General features: G+C 39.2%; 1 protein-coding gene across 2 annotated transcripts; it reads right to left on the bottom strand.

The window, feature by feature from the left end:
* Window positions 1–53: 53 nt before the first annotated feature.
* Window positions 54–18,048, bottom strand: LOC140279786 (protocadherin alpha-C2-like). 2 transcript variants are annotated; one of them, XM_072374957.1, is made up of 4 exons: window positions 15,259–18,048; window positions 12,847–12,905; window positions 9,213–9,298; window positions 54–4,045 (listed from the first exon to the last, which is right to left on the bottom strand). In XM_072374957.1, exons 1-4 carry the CDS (start codon window positions 17,797–17,799, stop codon window positions 3,732–3,734), a joined length of 3,000 nt encoding a protein of 999 aa, XP_072231058.1. In that variant the 5' UTR covers window positions 17,800–18,048; the 3' UTR covers window positions 54–3,731. The 2 variants fall into 2 exon arrangements, with proteins under 2 accessions (XP_072231058.1, XP_072231059.1); XM_072374958.1 differs by lacking the exon at window positions 12,847–12,905 and having other exon boundaries at window positions 3,787–4,045.
* Window positions 18,049–24,105: the final 6,057 nt, after the last annotated feature.

The raw sequence follows: 24,105 nt of genomic DNA on the forward strand, positions 1-24,105 counted from the left end.
GTTGGAAAGTTTAGTGGAAGAAAAAGAAGTTGGAAGGACAAGTCAAAACACAATTTAAGATATATAAGAAAAAAAACTTTATTTGTGACTTCTTAATAAAACACATTACCAGATTAATGAAATCATATGAATCACTATTCACACCTTGACAATGATAAGCAGGTGTACAAAAAAGTTATGAACAGATCTGCACAGCCAAAGCTGACTGGTATGCGCCACTCACTGCAGCCACACCCAGCGACTGAGGAACATTCACTATACACAAGCAGAGAATACATCAATTTTTTTTTTTTTTTTACACTTTTTTTTTTCTTCTTTTTCTGCCTTTTTTTCTACTGAGCAACAAACAGATATGGAGGGTGGGTAAATGATTCCATGTCACAACAGTGTTTGTTTGAAGTTCAACACAAGTTTAAGAAATCTTATCTATGAAAATCATATGGATAAAAACAGAAAAAAGGCATTTCATAGCATAACACAATGGCATTATGTATATCTAGAAGGTTAAAGTCATTGTCAACAGGATAAAAAATGTGATTATTTTAAGTTTTTCCACAATTTACTGTTCAGAATAGTGCATCTGAATGTACTGTAGGTATGTGTTAATTTATGGAGGAATGCAGGTCTTTCAGTGTGTGTGTGTCTTCACGGGAATGTGTATCAGAGGTATATGTAGTCTAATACGCATTTCCCATGGGAAAAACATATCTATGTATATATATATATTATCTATATAGAATCTGTTTCCTTTGCTTATAACATGCAAACAGCCACTTGGTGATCTGACAGCACAGAAGTACACCTGCAGAAAGGGGCAGAGGGAGGGGATTGTGTACACATGAGGGATGGAGCTGGATGGCAGCACCTACATACCCCCAATTGTGATTTCAAATACAATGGTCTCGAAAAAGGAACACTGAGGTGAATTTTTCTGACACTTTTAATCATGTTGTAGCTGTTCCAGTATATACTGCTTGCAATACTTGTGTTTCGCAATGTCAGGCCTACTACACTTCACAGGTGGACGGCAGGTCAGTTTGAATGTTTGACATTGTTTCAAACATTTATGTGCTGCTATGAAGCAAAAGATTCCAAATGTTAAGGTCTGCTTTCAGGTGTGATTGATGATCTTTGTGTGTTGTGACCTCTAACTATTGCATCATTATAAAATTTACTTTACTTTACCATTTACATGTAAGAGGTTTCTCCTCTCTTTGAATTCAACCAACGACCTCTTTCTCCTGCGGCCAAACTGCGCTTCACTCATTTTCAGTCACTTTAGTCAACAAGTTTTCAATATTGGCAGACAAAAAAAAAAAACTGCAATGCCTCTCCTTGCAAAAGAGGACTGACTTGTCCAGTAGTCTTTTTCTTCTGTACTGGACCAACACAATACACCAATATGGATCCTCCTCAAAATGCCAAACATACAACCCAAGTGATGACACAGCTGTCAACAATGAACAATTAGGGGAACAATGCTGGCTGAAGCATCTTTTGTCATTTTGTGGTTCATGTAGCATATTCCCGTGTCACTACATGTGCATTCTGTGAGTAAGTATGAATATGCACAAATGTAACTGCATTATGACTGCAAAGTTCACAGAAAAAGAGTGACTTTAAAGATGTCCTCCAACAATGTTGCTTTGAGGAAAGAGGAGTAGAGGCAGGAAATAAGCAGCTGACAAGCAAATCCTACAAGCACTGAAGCAATCGAAGCAGTGGTGCAGGGCTTGAAGAACAAGTACTTGACATTCAACGACAAAAGCAGAGGGATCAGGCTTAAACAGAAATGAAGCAAAAAGCAACGTTCCTGCTTCTCAGCCGTATAATACACTCCCTATCCAAGGATGGCGCTAGCTTTTAGTGTTGGGGTTTCCGGATAGGGGTGAACATTATTATTCTGTTTGTGTTCATTTGTACTGTATGTTGAAAAAGAGGAATAGACTGTGTGTGTGTTTGCTTGTTTTAATGTGTATAAGAGTCAGAGAGTCCATGTTTGTTCACAGTGAGGTGTGCCTCAGACTAGGTGTGCTGATACACAGCAGAAGTAAGACCATATTTCAAGAATCAAGGTCGGGGGGGTGGGGGTGGGGGTGGGGGGGGGGGGGGGGGGTTGCATCAGCTGCATGTTAGGTTCCCTAGTTGTATCTGAAGTGGCCACTAATCCCAATTCACACTAAATTACAAGCCATACCACCACAAAAATCCATTGTAATGTAATCCTAGGCAACAACTAAATAATTAAGCAAGCAATAAAGCAGGTGCAAATTATACAAAGTCACACAACTGCACTCACTAACAGTTAAGCAGGATTTTTTTCTTTTCTCTTTTTTTTCACACAGCATGTGTTATTTCTTTTGTAATTCCATGCCATTTTGCAACTCTAAGGGCTGTAGCAGGGATTTTTCATGTTTCCGTCCATTTTCTACATATTACATAACATTGCCAATCGCTTACGTTTTTACACAAAGTATCATGTCAGTGTTTAATTTGGATAAGCATTACACAACATCTGTGCTGTTATGTGATGAAAATATATCTAAAACAGCACTTAAACCAGACATGGTGCTAACTTTCATGAGTTTTGAGATCCAGCTTATTGACTCATTTTTGGTATAGTCATCAAAACAGATGCCTACAAGGTAGAGAAAAACAACAGCAATTCAATAAGGACACTGATTTGTTTTTCTAAATGATTGGCAATGAATCAATTGTAGGGAGTGGACTAAAACATGTAAAAACAAGTGCTATCCCGTTGGAGGCAAATATAGATTGTATTTCTCAATCATATATCTTAAACCTATCTATTCACTTACAAATCCATGTATTCTCCACCCATCAGCAACAGATTGTTGATAAGCTACTAATTTTAGCTACTTATCTTCATAGAAACAGCTTTTAAACTCACCCTTTATGATCCATTGTGAAATCAATTTTAGGAAATTTGTAATTACAAATGAATTAGCAGTTATGAAGTCATTACTTTATAAGCTAACCTGGGAACGAACTTGCGCATAGTTGGTGCAACCCAGTGCAGGTCCTCAGCTTCTGCGATGTGCTATGTTACACTGAAACAGAGCTCTTTATTTGAATGTGGTCCAGCTCTTCTCAGTCACCTCATTCTCTTAAAGGTGCTTATCTTATGGTACACTTACTGTATTATATACGTTGTTATTTTTTGTTTTATTTCTTTTTAAATCTTTTTATACAAAAGACCACATTATCTGAACTGCCACCAGCCCTCCATAATACTGAAGGCAAAAGCCCATGTTTCATGTTTTGTTTTGTTCTGTTTTTTGAGTTTGGCTTTCACTTCATTTTGACTTGGCAAAAAAATACAGGCTGCCAGAAACGTCAACACCAGCAGCCAAAGCTGACAATGGTCAGATACAAATAGTGCACCTTTTTGGGTGTTTTTTTTTTGTTGATATTGTACAAACTTGGGGGAAGGGGTTTGGGTATTGGACAGATCACAGAAAGGCTCATCTAAGCGAATAAATTTGTTTCTGTTTCAATTTGGTCCAGCCTTTAGATAACGAACATTTGTAGTTCACATGATGTGAGAGCCAGGCCTGATTAAATAAGGATTTGGCCACTGTACAATGTCTATGCAAATGTGGTGCAAGGAGGCTCCCTTGGCTGTACAATATGCATTAGGCTTTTTTTCAGGCTGTGGAATAGGGATGGTAGTTTATTGGTTGCCCTGTCTTCTAGCCACTCCTTCTCCTTTAGTCATCACCACCATCTTCCTTTCCTTTATCCTTCTTGTCTTTCTTGTCTTTCTTCTTCTTCTTCTTCTTCTTGGCCTCGTCCTTCTTGCCGAAGCTTATGAAGTCACCTTTGTCATCAACAGGGCCTTGGTCATGGCGGATAGAAATAATGGCTGGAGATCCAGGGATGATGAAGGCTTCAGGGGGAATCTCCCCAGGCTTCAGATTCTGAGGGGGCCCGTAGCCTTGTGCAGCTCCGTATCTAAAGTGCCAGCTGTTGCTGTTGACTCCAGCACCCACTGGGGGGGAAAGTTCTCCACCACCTTCTCCATCTAGAGAAGCATGAGGGAAAAATGAAAGATCTTGTCAAATCTGGATAGTGAAACGGTAAATCCTTTTGTATCACTGAAAATGTCAGTATCTTGACATCTGAAATCACTGTTAATCATTGGAAACAAAGCTATGGGTGAAGTTGGGTGCACGTTCAGCTGTGTCTGGGACTGAAAACTTTTGCTTCCAGTCACACCGCTTTGAAGATGCTTTGCCACAATATTACAAAAATCAAAAAATAAATGTTAAATTTGTAGTTAACCGGATACTACTGCATACTTGCATACTTACCATAAATTATATCATGTGGACATTAATTATCAACTGGTACTATTTTAATTGCTGGCAAGCAAGGCAGCACACTGTGGTCTCTGACCCTAATACATTAATCCCACTTCTGAAATTAGCTTACAATAACTGTTCAATTTTTCAAACGTTTTATTTATTTAGACTTTGTAACTTGGTCAATGACTTTACAATAGCAGGGTAACAACAAAATGGAACACTGGAGGCAATATCCTTAACACCACAGGGATGTTTAACTTGGCAGTGTGATTAGTTTTTTGTATTTGGATAATGGCGACAGCGTAATCCTGCTCACACAGGAGGCTAGAGACAGGGATTCAACCTCTGGTGCAAAAGGGTGGAAGTGAAAGACAAAAAAGCCCAGATGGCAAGTCAGAAAAAAATAGAAAAAAAATAAAAGAAGGCACAGAACAAAAAAGAAATATAGAAAATAACTATTATGAAAAGGGAATATGAGATTTAACTGTTAGGATCCAAAGGTTAATAATCTCTGAATGAAGAGGAAAGAGGGTGTTAGATGAGACTGAGAGAGTGAGAGCATGAGGGCGAAGCAGTAAGAAGGATGGGGGTAGGCGTGTTTTGCAGACACAGTGCTCTCAGGCCCACACCGGTTCCCTCTGCACTGACCTACTTTCAGTCTGGATTTTATTTAGATCAAATACAGGCCGCTGCAAAAAGATTCTGTTTGATTTTCCTTTGTGGGCTATTTATGACATTGCTGGAGTGCTCAAATAGTTTCAACCACTGTCCCACTGGGAGGAACACTAGTTTGAATTTTTTGCGATATCCACATGTATATTGTCTCACTGAATCCCCACAATGAGATCATCCAGCAGGAGAATAAATAACGTGTGCAAACTGAATAAAGATGAAATGGACAATACTGTACTATTCAAGAGATAGCTGTATTACCACTCAGATTAACCACCCAGATGAGGAGCAGAGCACATCACAGAACGAGCTATGACATGTTATTGAGTCAAGACTCACCGCAAATTGATTTAGTTAACTCATGAAAGGACTATGCAGGAAGGGATTAAAGATCGGCCTTCTTAGTGTAAAGAGAAAGGTCAAATATCATGTTCAGGGGCTGATGTAGCAGTATACTAATGCGATTATATCACAAGAAACACCAGAGACAGCGAAAAGTATTAATTTTCAACAACACCAGGTGATTAGCATGTGAAGTACTAGTATATATATATAAAAGAAGACATGGCCTTTGTTTCATAAGGTTTTTATAATTTTGTCTTATTATATGTATGACTGTTGTAATTTAATGTGTTTGATAATATGTCAAATCTTATCTTATTTCCTCATTAAAGGAGTCACGGCTGTAATGCCATAATGATAGTCTGTTTCAGAGGATTATTACATTTGAGAGTCTGTCAGTATTTAATCTGAGTATTAAGCCCAGGAAGACACGATGCTTTTTTTTTAAACGTCCTTTTCAAATGGCATCAGCAGTAAGGAAGTATGGTTGCCTCTTGTGTATAAAAAAAAACATGCCACAGATGAGTTGAGATGCATGCACAAAAACTGTATGTGCATGAGTCTACTGCTCTTGATAGTTGTACCGATCCGTAGCATAACCTGCTGGTTAGGCAGCTGCAGATCAGGTGATCAAGTGTAAGCATGTCACAAGCTGGGAGTGAGGATGGTAGTCTTTGATGTGTTGAAAAAAACCCAAAGCAGGTGTTACACACTTTATCTGCATGTATATTCCACTTTAATTTATCAATAATCCAGCCCTTAGGCCTTGCTCAAGATCAGGGTTCTTAAAACAAACAAAAACTGTATGTTATCTAGACCATACTTTTATTGTATTCATTCATCTCTTGTTTTGAGATGAACTAACTCTGGCTACCATATATGATATGTTAATATCATATTAGATATGTTAAAAGCTTAATTTTTTTTACTCCAAAAGGACAATGTGATAATGTGATAACAAGGATGTGGCCAATGTAATTGGCCAATGCCACTGAATTCTAACAAATAATTCAGGTGTTGGAATCATTTCATAGAAAAGTAGCTGATTTTTATTTCAAAGTATAAAAATATGCAACACTTTTTATTTAAAAAGTATCTTATGGTTTCAGAAAGACCGTTAGAGGTTAAGATATGGCCTCTAAATAAGTATGTGGAAATGTTTGACATTCTTGAAATTCTTTATCTACAGCTAAAACGATGAACAGAATTTCTGTCATTTAGTTTGTCCCAGCAGTACATATACCTATGTCTGACCAGCGGAGCTATAACGACAGCTTATTGTGTAGCCCTTATCAAGTGATTGTTGTTACAATGTCTAAGGCGATCCCGGGGATTCCTGAACTGCATTGACAAATCTAGACATCAAGACATTGTTTATTAAAACACTGATGTAAATCAGAGATATTCTACTCTGTGTGTGTATGTTTGTGAAAATCTAATTCATAACCAGCAGGTTGTGTACAGATTATACTATTAAACTATAAAGAGTTTTCCATCTAGTTCAAATGTTTCAAAAACATGCTTCTGCAATCTCTCTAAATTAGCCTGTATCTCCAAAATGAGTGTCTGAAATGGATTATTGTGTGACTGCTGGTAAGCAGGTCAGTATGGCTCCTTGTGAGGAGGCTGCCATGACACCTGATGAGGATGTGGGGGTGTTCGAAGCCTCATTTTGTGTAACCTGCTGTCCTATATTTGAAATAGGCTATGCTATTTTCTGTCTTGATACAGTTTCATCTAAAATGAATCTATCTGGAGGTTTGTAACCCACCTTCTAATAGAATAGTTGTGTAGCGCTATGTGATATGTTGCTTGCATTCTGCCTAAGACAAAGCTAAATAAATCCTACTTTCTTACATTTGCTCCTCTCAGTTGCTCTCTCTTTCTCCCTAATACCTGCCCTTACCAGTTTCTTTCTCTATTCTGCTTCCTACTTCGGTCTCTAAAAATTCCATTTAGAGATATGAACGGTTTCTATGGAAACTGTCTTCGCCCACTCCCTGCTGATGGAGGGTGCGGCTGCTGCAGCAATATCTCAGTTAGACAGTGTTGCCAGGCAACAAGTCACATGGGTTTCCTAGCAACAACACCACTGCAGGAACCTGACAATCCTCTTAACCTTTCTCTCCCTCCATCCCCCCACACCTCACATTTTCCTCCATCCCCCTGTACGTCTGCTCTGTTCTTCCTCTCAAAAATTGCTTTTAATGTTACTGGATCACTCATTTTCTTCATGGCACTCTTGCATTACTGATAATAGCTGGTCTCCCCTCTGGCATTAGACAAATGTCTCCTCATCTGCGCCACGGGTCACTTACATAAACACAGTTTTGAGGGTGCTGCATTTAGATGCACCACAACATGTTTTACAACTTCATTGTGATAAAAAATTCACAGCAGACATGACATAATGTAACAAAAAAGGCTGCAGCTCTTGATGCATTGCAAAGAGGGTCAAACTGTAATCTATTGTATGTCTTTGCTTTAGCACTATGCCACGCAGCAAATTATTCCCATGCCCAACAAAGCACCCTTAAATGAACTGCAGTATGCTTTTCATTGTGCCTACAGACAATATTTGGATCTTTACATGATCGTAGTGGCAGCTTCTCATCTACTATTAGAAAGCTAGCACAGATATATGCAGAAAACTGAATAATCTGAGTCAAATACGCTAGCTTTTCTACAGAGAGGGTTTATTCAAACATGTTTACTGACAGAAACCTGCTAAAAAAAATCAGTCATGCCACCCTTCACCCAGTCCTGAAGTCATTTCTGTCAGGCTCTACACACCATAATACTCCCGAGTGCTCTTAGTCATTAGCTCTAAACCAGTGATTCTGCAAATGCTGTAGCACAGGTCATCGTAGAGACCAGTTTTATTCACACTTATGTTGTGTTGCCACATATTTTCAATGTTGCCACACATCCAGGATAACATATTCCTTTTTTGAAACAGCTGCTGTCTTCAGTCTGTAGATGCTCATTTTGATACAGTTGTTCATTTTTCACTCTGCTTAAGTGCCCCAGACTTCTGGAATCTCATCTAAGCTCTGCATCAACAAATCACTAGACAATGTAGCTATTCATAATAATAATTCTGTTGAATCCTCAGAAACCAGTGTACAACCAACAATCATTATATGCAATATATCAGGGGGAATTTGCTTTAAGGTGTGTTGACATCCAACGACTGAATCATACCATCTTCATGAAAGATACAACATTGTAATGCTTATAGCTCGCTATGAAGTTCTGTCCCACCAGTAGTTCCCCTGATGGATTTTTAAAGATAAAGAATGACATTTTGGGGAACTGACTTCACTTACTTGCTGAAAATTAGATTAGATACCACTTTTTTGTTTGTGTGTTTAATGTAGAGCTTGAGTTTACAGTTAAGTTAGCCTAAAGAGTGGACACAGCTTATAGGCTAGATGTGAAATTAAACAAACAATAAAAAAGAACATTGTAGTTAAAGGGTTTTGTTATTTTTTATCTTTTTTCTCAAATATATATTTTTTTTACAGACAAGAAAATATGTTGGTTAGATAATCCACATTATGGCATACTACATGGTAAGTGGCAAAGTGACGTTTTTTCATGTATTTGTCACATAAAGTTGTAACTTTTTTGCTAAAATTTTCCACTTTAAACTTCTATTATTATATCCATGTCGATGTATGACTTTTTATTTCTTATATTTTGTTTTGTTTACCTACAATTCACCAATACTCCAGTGTCAACATCATCATATCTGTGTTGAGCCTCTGATACATGAGAAAATAAAAATGATTTAAAAAAAGAAGTTGTCACTACAGACACAGAGCTTTTTCACCTATGCCCTAAATAATACAGTGCACACCTGCTCACCTGCAGCACTGGATACAGTGGGCCAGTTTTGCACCAACATCCCCTGAGCTCCCTGCATCACCGAGGCCTCCTCCATGTGGACAGAACTGGAAGGCAAATACATTTCACAAAATCAATAAAACATTTTTAAAATATTATTTGAAAAGACAAATCATGACTTTACAGACAATTTGCTATTCGCAAATGCTGTTAGGAGAAGTTAGCACAAGCTAAGTGGAGAAGCCAGCAGAAGTAAGCAGAAGCTACTTGGTGTGTTTTGATCTCGTTATTAAGCATTAAGCACCTGGAACTATCTGATTCTCAATCATTTACCTGGGCAACACTGAGTACAAGCAGGCATGTCCCCTACAAAGGGGACATTTTTTCATTTATTTTTTCATGTGTGTTTTCTCTCAGCCCTGCTCTTGTTCATAATCCCTGCACACATTTCTTTGCACGCCACACCACTACCCAGCCATCCAACCTGCTAGCCAGGTCCCTGCTGCCCTCGTATCGCTGAAAATAAACCAAGTGGAGGCCACTTGTCATGTGAAAAGCCTTGTGCTCGATGCAATTGGATTTGGCTAACCTTAGCATCAGACAACCATCTGATGTATATGTCAAGCCAAAGACTTGCATTATCTATTATTGTAACTACTGCAGTGTCATTGTAAGCAATGCTAAGTGAATATTTCCATTCTGATACTTTCACTTGCATGTGACCTTTTGTAATTAGCTCCTTCTCATGTTTCCCAAGAATTGCACTTTGGTTCAGATATGTACTTATGAATTACCCAATTTTTGAATTGGACATTATGTAGAGTAGCAGAGTTACTAGTGCAGAGTTGGAGTGGACACAGCAGGTAGTGTCATCTGCAGGTGATCAGAGATGTGGGCAGGTCCTTAATAGCTTAATTTATTGATCCCATTGAATGAATAATTAGGTGTGGAGTTACACCCAAACCATTGTAAAGTCAAGCTTTTTCTGCCTGGCTGCTATTATATGGAAATATAATTTGTGGCATGCAGTGTAATAACATGGCATTGTGCAGGAGAAGTACATATCCTGTGGATATCCACCATTAGTTCTGTACTTCAACGAAACTGACACATTGTTAAACACCGTCATGTGATTGTTGTGATTAACCCTCAGTTTTAATGTATTAAAGTCCATATAAAAAATATTTTAAAAAAAGAAAGTTAAAAATTAGATTTATTTAAGTCTAATTTGGAAAAATACATTAAAATGTACATTTTAATCATAGACAAAAATGTAACAACATCAGTCACTTTGTAGAGTTTTGTCACAAAGCTACCTTGCTGCTGGAAGAAATAATGTAAAGTCATGTATCACAGCTAAAAAAAACCTCACTTTGATATTGTTTTTATGTAATAAAAGAGATACAACATGTGTTTTCAAGATTTGGATGTTCTGGTGAGAAAACTTGATTTCTATTAGTGCTAGGTAATGGCTTATGCCTCTTTTTAGCCTTTAATCTAAACTAAGGCTGCTACCTGTGTAGCTTCATATTCATCATACATGAATTATGGTCTAAATTATTTATTGTTGATTAATTCAAACTAATAACTTAATATAGTCAGACTTAAGTGTTTGTAAAAACTGAACTGAAACACATAATGTCAAGGAACGGATTCCATTCATCCATGGCAAAAATACTATTTACTGCACACAGTATAAAACCTACATGTGGCCTCTGCAATGCAGCATACCAGCACCATCTCAATCTATAACACATAATATGTTGCATAGATATATTCTGAGCAAGTTCTGAAAATATGACACAGATAGGACTGGTGTATTCTACAGTGTCTGACTACACCAGGAATATGGGTCAGTGCTGTTGGTGCTACATGCTTTGTGTAGTGACATAGTCTATCATGCCTGTGTTGGGGTTAAGGGTTAATGTGAGCCATGTCTGTGTCTGTGTACATTACAGGCACTGTCATTTTAAAGATGGCAGTGGCAAAAAGCAGTGGTGATTTGTGTTAATCCATGGCGTGTTATAGTGACTTGATTCTCTGCACACCATAGAAATTAACACTAATGTCCAATTAAGTCAAACTTAAATGGAACAGATGACTGCACAACTGAGCTGTAAGCATTGTTAGCATGAAATTATGAAAATTTTGATTTAGCATGGGCATGTGCAGGGAAAACTCATTAGTTCATGATGTCCCAGCTGTCCACATAGAATATTAGAAAAGCACTCCATTTAATTTTTTATTGGAACTTTTATTTGAGTTGATCGTTTTCAAAATGTGACAGATGTGTTTTTTTGTCCAATTGTTGCTTTTGTAGATGATCATCTTAATTTCAGTTTACCCTTATTTGTTTTTTTTCATGCATACATCTCTCTTTGTACCAACAGCTATGGTATCCTTCTTATCCAAATCTTGCAAATCATGTTATTGGGAGATGACACATCTCTGGATGATTACACGTGAAGACCTGAAAAGTGTACCAGTGGCTCAGAAAGCTTGTCATAGCCCTGTTTTAGTAACTAAATATGTGTCTATAAATTGGATTTGGTGTAGTAAGAAGCCTTGTGATCCCTCAGTTTAAGAAAGAGTTCATGTAAGTTGAAACTGTCCCATGAGAAATGCACATATGTGCTTGCAGGGCAGTTGTAAAGGCAGACACTGTTGCTTGTGTGCATCTCACAATCTGAGAAAGGTCATCGTCAGCTTATTTGTCCTTCATGGTTCCTGCTTGAGGACTGTAAGAGGGGGAAGCAACGCTCTGAATGTAGATGACCTATATAGTATTACACTGCAGAGGAAGAGTGCTACTGCAGCCATTGATGGAGCTGCTCATGAATTTTCCCAAAGGAAGAATACAGAGCTGAGGTTCAATCAAACGCTGAGGGACTACCAGCAGTCATATCCGAAAACTCAAGATATTGAACTGCAGTATTACGCTGCAGTGTCTTCTTTTCAAATCCACTTTTTATGGACGCCATTTTAGCTATGAGTGGGATTAACATGCCAATAAAAGTTGTGCTTGTATCCCTTTTACACTAAAATTACATGCAGGTTTTTTTAAATGCAGAAATATCCACTGTGGCTTATTGATTTAGTCATTTTTGTGTAAAAAGTTTTAAGAAATGGTTAAAACTATATTTACACGTTGCTACTATATCCCATGCAAACTAGTAACATTCATCTATTATATGTCCTTTTAACAACAGTTAAAGTAAATGTAAAATAGTTAAATTGAATGGGACTGCAGTCAATCTTTCAGCCAAGGTGTCATGGTTTTTTTGGCCATCTGTTGCTTCTTTAAAAACAGAACTGAGCTCTCTACATGGGTTTTTAATGGGTTTGATTCTAGGTCAGGATTTATTGCTGGCTAATTCAAGACAGGTAATCTCTTACTTTTTAAATGTCACTTTTAAGCTTTTGCATGATTGCTTTGGTTTAATCCATCAACCTCAATGGCCATGTCATTGGTGTATTTTATGTTTGTAGTTTCTATTTCCCTGAATTAAAGTATTTTCTTTGAGGTGAATAACTATACATTTTTGTGTGTTTGAAGGTTATATCTCATTGTAGACATGGTAAGAAAGACAAAAAGTGAAACTTTTTTTTGACAGGATCAAAAGTTGCTAAAGAGTCAAAGATGCAAAATGCTTACCTCTGCATCCCTGCCCTCAAAGATGCAGAATATCGCCAGTCAGCATTCGGTGCTTTTGGCTGAGTGAGCAAGAGGAAGAGGAGAAAAAAGAGAAGAGCGATAGATGAGGAGACACAGAAAAGGGGGAAGGGGGGGAGTGAGTTTAGTTTGATCTCATACTGTGCAAAGGGCCATGGTCGCATCAATTAATCATGATGCACATCCCAGTTCAGCATGTGATAGGAACACTGTGGTTGTGTCCCCCTTTGCAGAAGCACACACACAAGCACACAAACATATTGATATTCACACAAAAATTTTAAAAAGAACAGTCGCTGAAAGCCATATTGACAGTTCTTTGAAAAGTTTTTATTTTGATGTCCAACAAAATATGAGAGCTACGAGTTATGCTCTGTCCCCAAACTGCTGCTGTGTTTGTACAGACTGAGGTTGAGTGGACTGAGTGCTTGAAATTCCCAGCAGAACTGCTCGTAAATCACTGCCTTTAAAATCCAATAAGCAACAGCTATCAATGCCAGGGCAATCACCTCTAATATCTCCAGTATTTATCAGGCTGGTGTGAACAAGAAACATGCTTTCATTCATGTGTATTTTGGTGTGATAGAGGTCATCGACAAGATTTAATCATAGCTTTATTGTCTTTTATGTACTGACTTCATCTCTCCTCATCTTACTTGCTTTTGACATGTTGATTGATTGATTCTGAAGACTGTACATTTCACCTTAAATATAATATTATTATAATATTAATCTATTTTGGTATTAGCCCTCGAAGCCTGGAAAACAATGTGATATCTGAATTATTTTAAAACATTGATTTATTTTTCAATCCTCAATCCTGGTGCAAATGCTTTTAAATAACCTTGCAATAGTTTTTCTGAGTTATGGTTATTAGGCAATTGGTGATACTGACCAGGCTGCCTGGGTTTTGATTCATTTGTCTATGATGAAGCTAAATTTAGCTCTTTGTCATGCTTTTAATTCCAAAGAACCATATAAATCCCATAGGGGGAGAAGCAGTACTTTTAATGAGCTACCCTTTCATGGACATTAAATATCACTGACTCTTTCATAATCATTTTCCTCATGAGTTGGTACCCATGCACACCATGAAATGATAGTGAACACTGTATTACAGCTAATGCTAAAATCTGTCGGCACTATGTGTATTCCAGTTGTGAACCTACAAAATGCTGACCTGCAGCAGCAAGTGTCCCATATATGGATGGCACATAATGCTCCTCTTATGAAATCAGAGGGGAGTATTTTCTGCTGGTAGACCCAGCCTCTTTTAATAAATCTAATCTGCAGGGCTGAGAAACAGAGTCTGGAGGTTAATCTAATTTGTCCTGCCACACTGCTACACTTGTATTGGTCGGAACTAATGTGCTACTGACTGACTTCTGATAATTAGGATGATGCATGCAACTAAACTCCAAGACCTTTGCTTTGATAATCTTATATTTGAAAATATATTTTTCAATACAATACAAGTATACAAATATGGTAATCATCAGCCTCTATAGTCTTTTCGTCATGAAAGCAGAGAATGCTGATCATTCATTTTTTTTGTCCAACCCAGACTCTGTAAAACCAGCAGACAAATTCAAGATTAAAAGCAACACAGATGATCACTGTATATATGGCAAGCAGCTTAAACACTTACCTTTAATAACAGCAGTTGTTGTACATTATACTCTAAAAGAAGTTCAATCATTTGCAATGTAAATAGATGATATGATTGGTTGTTTCACTCACCTGGAATTCTAACAGGATAAGGGAATTGTAGCACTCTACTGCAATCATAATGCAGTCCTCTAAGACCAAAATATACACCGAGCACAGCTCTCAGACTGTGCTAGATGTAAAAATAGCCAGTCTAAGATCAGGTCTAAGTGTTACTGTTTAGATGTAACTGCTACATTTTACTCATTCACACACATCCACAGACAAAAAATAAAAGTCTGAGACACTAGTGGAGACAATGCATGAAGTGTTTGTGGTGCAGATGTGATGACACCTTCAAACTAAAGTACAGATTTTTGAGTCATCAGCAATAACACAGGTCTCTTGAAAAGCATCACAGCTGATACTAATTCAGAGTGAGTGCTGAGCTTGGCAGGACTGCATGAATGCACAGAACAAGTGGGAAGTGAACAAAGAGAACGAAGGCTGCAAAGATACTTTTTGCCACAAGAAGGGATCAAGCATGACATATAGAAAATGTCATCTCCAAGCAGCAAGATAAATAACACCAGTGAAATAAATATGGCAACAATGTATACAGGTTTGCTATGAGTGTTAAATGCTGCTTGCAGCTGAATGAAATTTCAGTACATAGGTGCTGCTATCTAAACATGATGATTCATGACCCTTGGTTATGCTTGCAAAGGTAGAAAATGATTGACACACCTCTGGGCAGAGTTGCAGTGAGGCATCAGGCATACTCAGTCTCCGTACAAATCCACTTCCACTGGTGAAGAAACGGTCAGCTCCGCTACCCCAGGTGCCACTGATGGGCCGTCCTGTATTGTAGAACATGAAAGTGTCGCTGCCAGAGGTGGCTGTCAGGCAGGTCTTGTAGCAGTACGTCTTTGTTAGGGAGCCATTCCCACGCACTTCGATGTAGTGTGGCTCCACTTTAAGGTCTCTCCGAAGCACCACATTGTTATTAGGCTGTCCAGCGGCTCCACCACCACCTGCCCCACCAGCACTTACGCTGCTGCTCCCACCATCTGGAGGTGGTTTCTGTGACACACAGCAAGGGGAGCAGGAACCAGGCTGGGTACAATAGGCGTGACAGCGTACGATGGCCAGTACGACCACAGTTACAAGAAAAACAAAGGTTGTGGCGCTCAAAGCCACAATCAAATAGAGGGTCACGTTGGAGAAAAGCAATGTGCTGTGAGGTCGCATAGTCTTCTTGGGGTCAGGAACCACTTTTGGTGGTACCTCCATGACAGCCACATTGATGGTGGCAGTGGAGGAGAGAGCAGGCTGGCCGTGGTCTTTCACAACAACAGTTAGAGCAAATGATGTAGAGTTGTCTTCCAAGATCCTCCTGGTGGTCCTGATCTCTCCAGTGTGTTCATGCACTTTGAACAAGTCCAAGTCTGTAGCTGTCTCCAGCCCATAGACCAGCCAAGCATTTGGACCAGCATCTGCATCATATGCCACCACTTTGGTCACCAAGGCACCAGGCTCAGCGTTCTTTTGTACTGTCTCTAAGGAGCGTGTCCCATTGCCAGGAGGGCTGACTATCAATGGAGCATGGTCATTCTGATCCATTATGTAGATGTAGACTGTGGCAACTCGGCTGAGCGGAGGAATGCCCCCATCCTGGGCTTTGACCTGGAAATGAAACTCTCTCAGTGATTCATAGTCAAAGGCTCGCAGCGCATATGCCTCGCCTGTATCAGCCTTCACAGACACATATGAGGTGACAGGGATGCCATGGTTGTTGTCATTGAGCACTGTGTAGGTGATGCGTGCATTCTCTTTGATGTCTGCATCTTGAGCTTTCACAGTACACAAAGAGGCCCCAGGACCATTATTCTCAGCTACATAGACTGTATATGAAGTTTGTTCAAAGCGTGGTGGGTTGTCATTAACATCAGCCACATCCACCTGTATGGTCTTCTGGGAAGACAGGGGAGGATTTCCTCCATCTGTGGCACTCAGAGTTACATTGTAGGCATCAGTGGTCTCGCGGTCCAGGAAGGCTGAGGTAACCAGAGTGTAGTAGTTTCTGAATGACTTGATCTTGAATGGAAGGCCTGCTGGGATCTCTAAGCTCACCTGCTTGTTGGCCCCCGAGTCTCGATCAGTAACACTAATGAGGGCTACAACTGTGTCTGCACGGGCGTCCTCTCTCACAGGGCTAGACAGAGATGACAGCACTATCTGAGGGACGTTGTCATTCACATCCACTACCTCCACAACCACCTTACAGTGTGCTGCCACAGCTCCAGGGCCCTTATCCATCGCCTGAATGTACATCTCATAGGAGTTGGTCTCTTCATAGTCAACATTGCTTCTCACTCGTATTTCTCCTGTATTTGTGTCCATGCTAAACATCTGCCTGACTCTCTCGGGAGTGTAGCTGCTGAATGAGTAATACACCTCTCCGTTTGTGCCCTCGTCCAGATCAGTTGCATTCAGTTTAATCACCAGGGTGTCTTTGGGCGAGTTTTCCAACAATTTCACCTTGTACACCGAGCTGTCAAACATAGGAACATTGTCATTTGAGTCCAGGACCCGCACGTTGACTATGGCCGTTCCTGTTTTCTCTGGTGTTCCACCATCAACAGCACTTAGAATTAATTGATGGTAAGGCGTCTGCTCACGATCAAGAGGCTTTTTGAGCACAAGCTCGATGTGCTTTGTGTTGAGTGAGGGTTTATTAGATACCAGCGCGAAATGGTCATTTGTGCTAAGCTGATACATACGGACTGAATTGGACCCAATGTCTGGATCTTGAGCATTTTCAATGGGGTAACGAGACCCCGGCAAAGCAGATTCTGTGATTTCCAATTGATACTCGTCTCGGGGAAACTGCGGCGCATTGTCATTAGCATCCAAGATCTCCACCTCAACATGATGCACCTCAGTGGGGTTTTCGACCAGCACCTCTAGATTAATAAAGCAGGTGCTGGATAAATCACACAGAGACTCTCTGTCGATCCTTTCATTGACGAGTAATTTCCCATTTTTGGGATTGACAATCACGTAGCGTTTACCGCTGTTGGAGGTTACCTTAATTTTTCGGGTGGCGAGCTTTCGAATATCCAGCCCTAGATCTTGCGCCAGATCACCAACCAGTGCCCCATTTTCTAGTTCTTCTGTAATAGAATATCTCAACTGCCCAAACGAAAGGCCACAAAACAAGGTAAAAAGCACAAAATAAAAAGGCACATTACTCCCTATCCAGTTGCATATCCCCGCCACAGCCATTGCAAGCTCACAAGATCCGCAGACGGATTAAACGCAGCCTTCCGCCTTTTTAGCTTGCAGTATCTTGAATCCCAGCACCTCATTAAGGTGGGCTAATTGATCTCCTGGTAAATGGAACAGAAGTGGCTCATCCAGTGCTTTCCCCGGCTGAGGTGAATCCTCTCCAGCGCACCCATATTCCTTTTGTCCGTGATACGCTTTTTTGTCTCCAATGCGCGCTGCTGACGGGTGTGTTTCCCTGCCTCTGGAGCTGTGAGATAGTAAAGACGTCGTATATCTACACTTACAAAAACGGGGAAAAGGTGAACATTTCAGAATAAAATGCATGGCTTTCTGAACGTTTGTGTTTGTTTCTAATAGAGAAGAGGGAAAAACACATTGAGGTGTTAACTTGGTTGTATGACAGGGTAGTTGAAACTAAAGACTAAGAGTCATGGCTTTATTTGTGTATCCTTGATTTCTATCTCACTGAACTCACTTTTTTAAATCTGATTTGCGGACAAACCCTTATTTTGATAATAAGAATATTAGGAAATTGTGTTTAATAAAAGTCATGGGCTGTGTAGCTGAAACATCCTTAAATGATGTACCTCATTGGCAATCTATAGGAGCCCAGTCTGTGTTCCGTAATAGCAGCCTTATTATTAACATGTAACCGGAAGTTATGTAATTGAATATAGCTAACTTGATGTTGGAAGGACGGTATCCCACCCTGGCGCGCGCTCAGACTTCAGCTCTCTCCTCCGCGGTGGCGCAGCTCCCCTCCTCCCTCCACACCCATTCTCTCCTTCCATCCCTCCATTCCGATGTTGGTGTAGGGTCTGATAGCTACCAGACGACTAACACCTCCAGAAAAAAAGAAAAAAAAACACAATGGCGACGGCACATAACGCCCACACAGGCATATGTGCACCCAGTGACACCAATTCGTTTGTTCCACACATAAAATCCAACTGATGTATACAGGTTTGCAGTACTTGACTTTAACATTAATGATTGAGCTTTAACCTAAATATTTGACTAAAATGTATTATTTACCACATTCATTGCTCGTGCACTGTTGCGCATGAGGATAAGGTATCGCACTCTTTACAAATGTGTGACATCGAAGCGGGGAAAGCATGGTCACAGACACAGACACATGTTTTGGGGACTGGTTTATGTTTGTCGTCCTTTGTCTGTGCTCCTGTCGCAAGGATTGTTAATATGCCGGTAGCTATTCTGAGGCGTAGCCTACCGCATGGCGAGCATTTGGGCAAGGCGCGATGCACTGACAATTGCAACCTTCCCTCCACATGGATCACTGTCAGAGGCAGACCTTAGCCTGTCAGGTCGCATAACCGTTTTGAAGATTACCCACGGTGGACCCCATAAAGCCAGAGCGGAAACCTAATTTCCCCCCATATACCCCGAAGAGAAACCTGATAGGCTACACTATTATTTGGATACCGACACAAGGAGGCAGAAAAAATATGAAAAAAAATCATAGAGATAGGAGACAGGAGCATATGTATGAGCATATATGTATATATAATGGAAGCTTCGTTCAAGGAAGGCACTTCTCAGTGTTCTCATGTCCTTTTTTGACTTCTACAACCAATGACTTATATGGTAATTATCCATATAATCTTACTTTACAGTGACCAAAACAAAAGAAAACTAGAATAGCAAATGAGTAACACTCATGCTGTTCCAAATTTTGCACACGAGGATCATGACTGAGTCTCATTATATAAATTCTAGCCCAGATTAACAGGCTGATATTCTATTGGAGAACTATAAAGGGAGAATATGAATTACATCTATGATTATTCAAGGTCAAGTGTAAAAGGATGAGTATTTACAGCTATAATAGCAACTATAGGAGTCATCACTTCAAAGAGAAGCATCCTTTCGTTAGGAGTTTGGAGTGAGGAATAACCAGTAAAGCCTAAACTAAAGACCACAGAGACTTGTTCTTAGAAGGTTTCGGTAGAACTTTATTGAAGGCAAGTGCATGACTTTGCATAGGTCTGATATTACCTGATGATGCAAGCTGCATTGGTGACCACTTGTAAAAGACTAAGACAAAGCAGTCTAAACAGTATGGAATATTCTTTTTATTTATTACCTTGATATCAAGTGTAAAATATAAGTGAAAATGAAAATAAATGCTCCATACAACCTGCAGAAGAGCAGTGTTGTACCACATCCTTTTACAATAAAATTTTCTTCAAATTCTCTGAGTGATTTTTTACATGTCAAATGTTTGTTAGTAGTAAGCCTGTAGAACCTTGTAGCATGATAAAGGATTTAGGATCTGTCAAAGTAAAATCATAATGAGCTTATTTCTGCAATCCAAATAAAATGCACAGTGCTTATAAGTTTGATGAATGTGTGCATTTTAAGTTAACAGTGAAAACCCAGGGTGATGTGGATCATTTTCTTGTTTAAGAAAGAATGAGTGAACTTGTGTTGTAAAGACATTTTTATGTGTTCCTGTGGATCTAATGAATAGAACATTAGTTGTTACTGTATGAATAGTACATTAACAGCCTTACCCAAATCTGACAATATGTACTTTCTTTGAGTGTAGATTCTGCTCGTGGTGCACTGACGTATGCCCGAGGCAGAGATGGTGTTTCTCAGAATCTTTTTTTGTTCCATAATGAAAATGTTAACCATGGTCAGATTGAATGATTCAGAGAAACATCCACACATGATTTAAGTCGGTCTCTGGATTGGTCAAGAAGTATACTAAAAGGGCAAGCGAATCATAATGAATGGGCACAAACAGATATTGTGAGGTCAATAACAATGGCTCTTCTCTCAGAGTGAAGCTTTTAGTGGAGTAACGCAGGGTAGCAGTTGTAAACTCTGCTGTGAACAGCTAACCACTAAAAAAAAAGAAGAATTATTAACATGCCACTGTGAGAGCGGGGTAAGTCATTTCAGAGTGAGGCCAAAGTCTGTGAAATCCATCCAAAACAGACAAGCACTGTCGGTCAGAACAGCTGGCAGGGCAGTGTTCTGATAGCCTTAAGCAGAATAGATTAAAGGACGAATGCATCTAATGGGGGATGCTGCAACACTTCATGTGAATGAATACAGTTAGCCAGGCTACTGGTTGGTGTTTTAATATCTAACATTTATTTGTCCTCACTAGCAAACCATTAATTAACAATAAATTGCACTTGTAAGTGAAAATATAAACTTTTAAGAAAAAAAACAAAAGGGGGAAATATGTGTTAAAACTTGTCAAATATGTTTTTATTAAGAATATCCCTTTAGTATCTACAGTATCTACAGATGCAAAGGAAAAATACTCTGGAAGCAGGCCTTCATGTCTGGTTAGACATATAAAAATTACACTTCATGCACTCTAATGCTCTGGATTGAAAGAAGAGACATTTATATTCAAATATGCTGCCGATTGTTCACCTGCCTGCTTGTAGGAACTGCTTTACATTGGACCAGCACAATAGGATATATATATTTTTTAATATGCAAATAAACAAACAAAAAAAGTTAATGGGAGCAATGCTTGGCTTACTGATAGAGTAAACACTGCGATAATCCTCTCTAGTTAACCCTCTTTATCCAGAGATAAGGCTATGTTTCTGTCTGTCTTAAATGATTCAGCCGCAGGATGGGACTGAATCATTGAGCAAGTTGGTGTCTGTTCATTAATTTGTGGATTAAATGTCACACAGACTGCCACTGCAGCATTACAGTACAGAAGATTTCTGTATTTCTGCACAGACAACGTCACATTTCCAGACAACTCAGTTTGAATTACAATTTAAGTTACATGCAGTGATCTAAAACAGCCAGCACAGAATGGTTTACACAGAGTAGTGCAGCAGCGACCCCTTGGCAAGGGCAGCCATGCACTTAAATAACCTGCCACAGGCGTCACTCAAGAAGAGGTCTGAATCTCACTGCACTTAACTCTATCACAGCACTCCATCAGACCAGCCTTCAGATCATCATTCACTGTCTGAGTCACTGGATTCCCTGTGAGTGTGAAGCTGTATATCATTCATGGTTACACATTAATAGTCAGAACAAGTATTTTCTCTATATACTGCATCATTTGTCTCACTAAATGTAAATTGATGTAACATAAAGAGAACAAGACAGACATTGTCTGTGGAGCTCTAGAGCTCTTTATGGTAGATTTTACAGATGCAGTCACAGATTTGTTGACCTGTCTTGACCATTGTGCGTCTCTAAATCAAAGTGACACTCTGTTCATATCAATTTCTGCAGCAATGAAATGACTGTTTTATCTTTTCACACAGCCCCATCTCTGAATCAGATGAATGATGCATCAATTTTCCCTCTGACTGCTGTTGGAGCCACACATCACTAGATACTTGCAGGAGACGTCCTTAGCTTTTCCTTTCAACTGTTATGCAAAGCAAAGCCCTAGGTGATAAGACTCATGACCCCATTGTGCATGGGCTCCAGCCAGAGTATGGGACAAGTGGGTCAAGCTCTCACAGCATGTCTGACACTTTGACTCATGATGTTTCATTTCTAAAAGTAAAGCAGATTTGAAAATAAGGCAATACTAGTGAACCAGTCCCTGCTCTGATATGACCTAATTAGAACACTGATGATCTAATCTTGATAATAACATGAAAATGAAAGAATAATGGGAAAGCTGTGGTTTGTAATAATTGTAAAAGTCAGATACCAAGATCCCTTCCACTCACAGAATGATACACTTTTAACCTGTCAACATCCTCAAATCTCAGGTCAAAAAGCAAACACAAAAGGTTGAGAATATTTATTTATTTATTTTTTTGTCAACTGCAGATGAAATTAATTGACCCTGTTGTGGTCTACTAAGGTTACAATTTTTGAATAAGAATACAGAATACAATAGAAATACCGAAACAGATGTAAAATGACTTTGAATGATAAACATCTATGCCAGATTGGGATAATCCATGTAATCTGGTTAAAATGTTCTGAAAAAGCTTAGCCTTCTGAAAATATCCACTTTGAGCAACATACTCAAGTATTCAGTCTTAAAAAACACACAGTAGTCTTCACTTCCTGGATCAATACACTGCAGTCTAGTAGTCTAGCTTGATGCAAACAAATGCAGTTTTTCACTGCAAGAGAGATAGATTGTATAATTATTGATGATGATGCCCAAAGACTTAATATGAAAGCAATGCAGCACAGCATAAATTTTGTGTATAATGGCCTGCTTACTGTAACCTCCTCCAGATACCATTCTCTCTTCTCAGATGATGTTTTTCACTGCTGCTGCTTATCTTTTGTTGTGGTCTATTGTCTGTTAACTCCAAAAACATATTGCTGTAAAAAATAAAATAAATGAATAAATAAATATTTACATATACACATTCCTGTAAATAATTCAATCGCACATACTTCGTAATATTATTCCAATCAAACAGTACATTCTTCTGTACTACCCCCACAGGCAGGATGGCCAGTCCCCCTCTGCAAATACCATGACTTTTCAACAAAGAGACACATTTCAACAAAGAGACAGAAATCAACATATTTGTGGACTCATTATGTTAAACTCATCCACATCAATCCACACATCTCTAATAACAGTTTCACAATGAAGGTGATGGAACCGCAGGTCTCCATTATAAACAGCATCCTGCAAAGTCAATTGCTATAATAAAGAGAAAAACACACCATTCTACTGTCACACAATCGAAAGATTTACAAAAGATTTACACTTGTTGGTAGTCCTGGTTTGATTTATCTTGGTTGTGCAACACTTTCAGCACCATGGACAGCACCCGCTCTGAAAGCGTAGCCCACCGGGGAGAAGAATTGATGCCAGCAATGCTCAACACACATGAATGTAGCCACAGGTGCTCTGCTTTTTTCTGCTGACCTACTTCAGATTCTCTTAAAGCACAAGTAACTTGAGGGCCTCAAGGCCATCAGTGTAACATTTCCTGTTTTGCAAAAAGTTTTAGTACTGCAGAGAATGGTAACTGTTGGTTTCCCAGCTAGCATACTTGATAGATGCCTTACCATGTCAGTTTTTCACTCTGGCATTATGACAGAATATTGTCTTGGAATTTGTATAAAACAACTGATGTTAACATGTTGGCACTGTAAAACCTGCCCTATATATACAAATATGATAGATTTTGCCACATACCATTTCTAGTGTCCTGGTTGACAGCATGGGTACAACTGCTGAAGATTACTATTAATCATAATGGAAAAAGCTTGTTTTATGAATGTCTTAACATTTAGACTCGTGTAGGACTACAGACTGAACGCACTGTGTGGTCACAGCAAAGAGGAGACTACTGCAAT

The sequence above is a fragment of the Leuresthes tenuis genome, unplaced genomic scaffold (assembly GCF_036924035.1).
Source record: "Leuresthes tenuis unplaced genomic scaffold, fLeuTen1.0.hap1 SCAF_21, whole genome shotgun sequence".
Classification (NCBI taxonomy): Eukaryota; Metazoa; Chordata; class Actinopteri; order Atheriniformes; family Atherinopsidae; genus Leuresthes; species Leuresthes tenuis.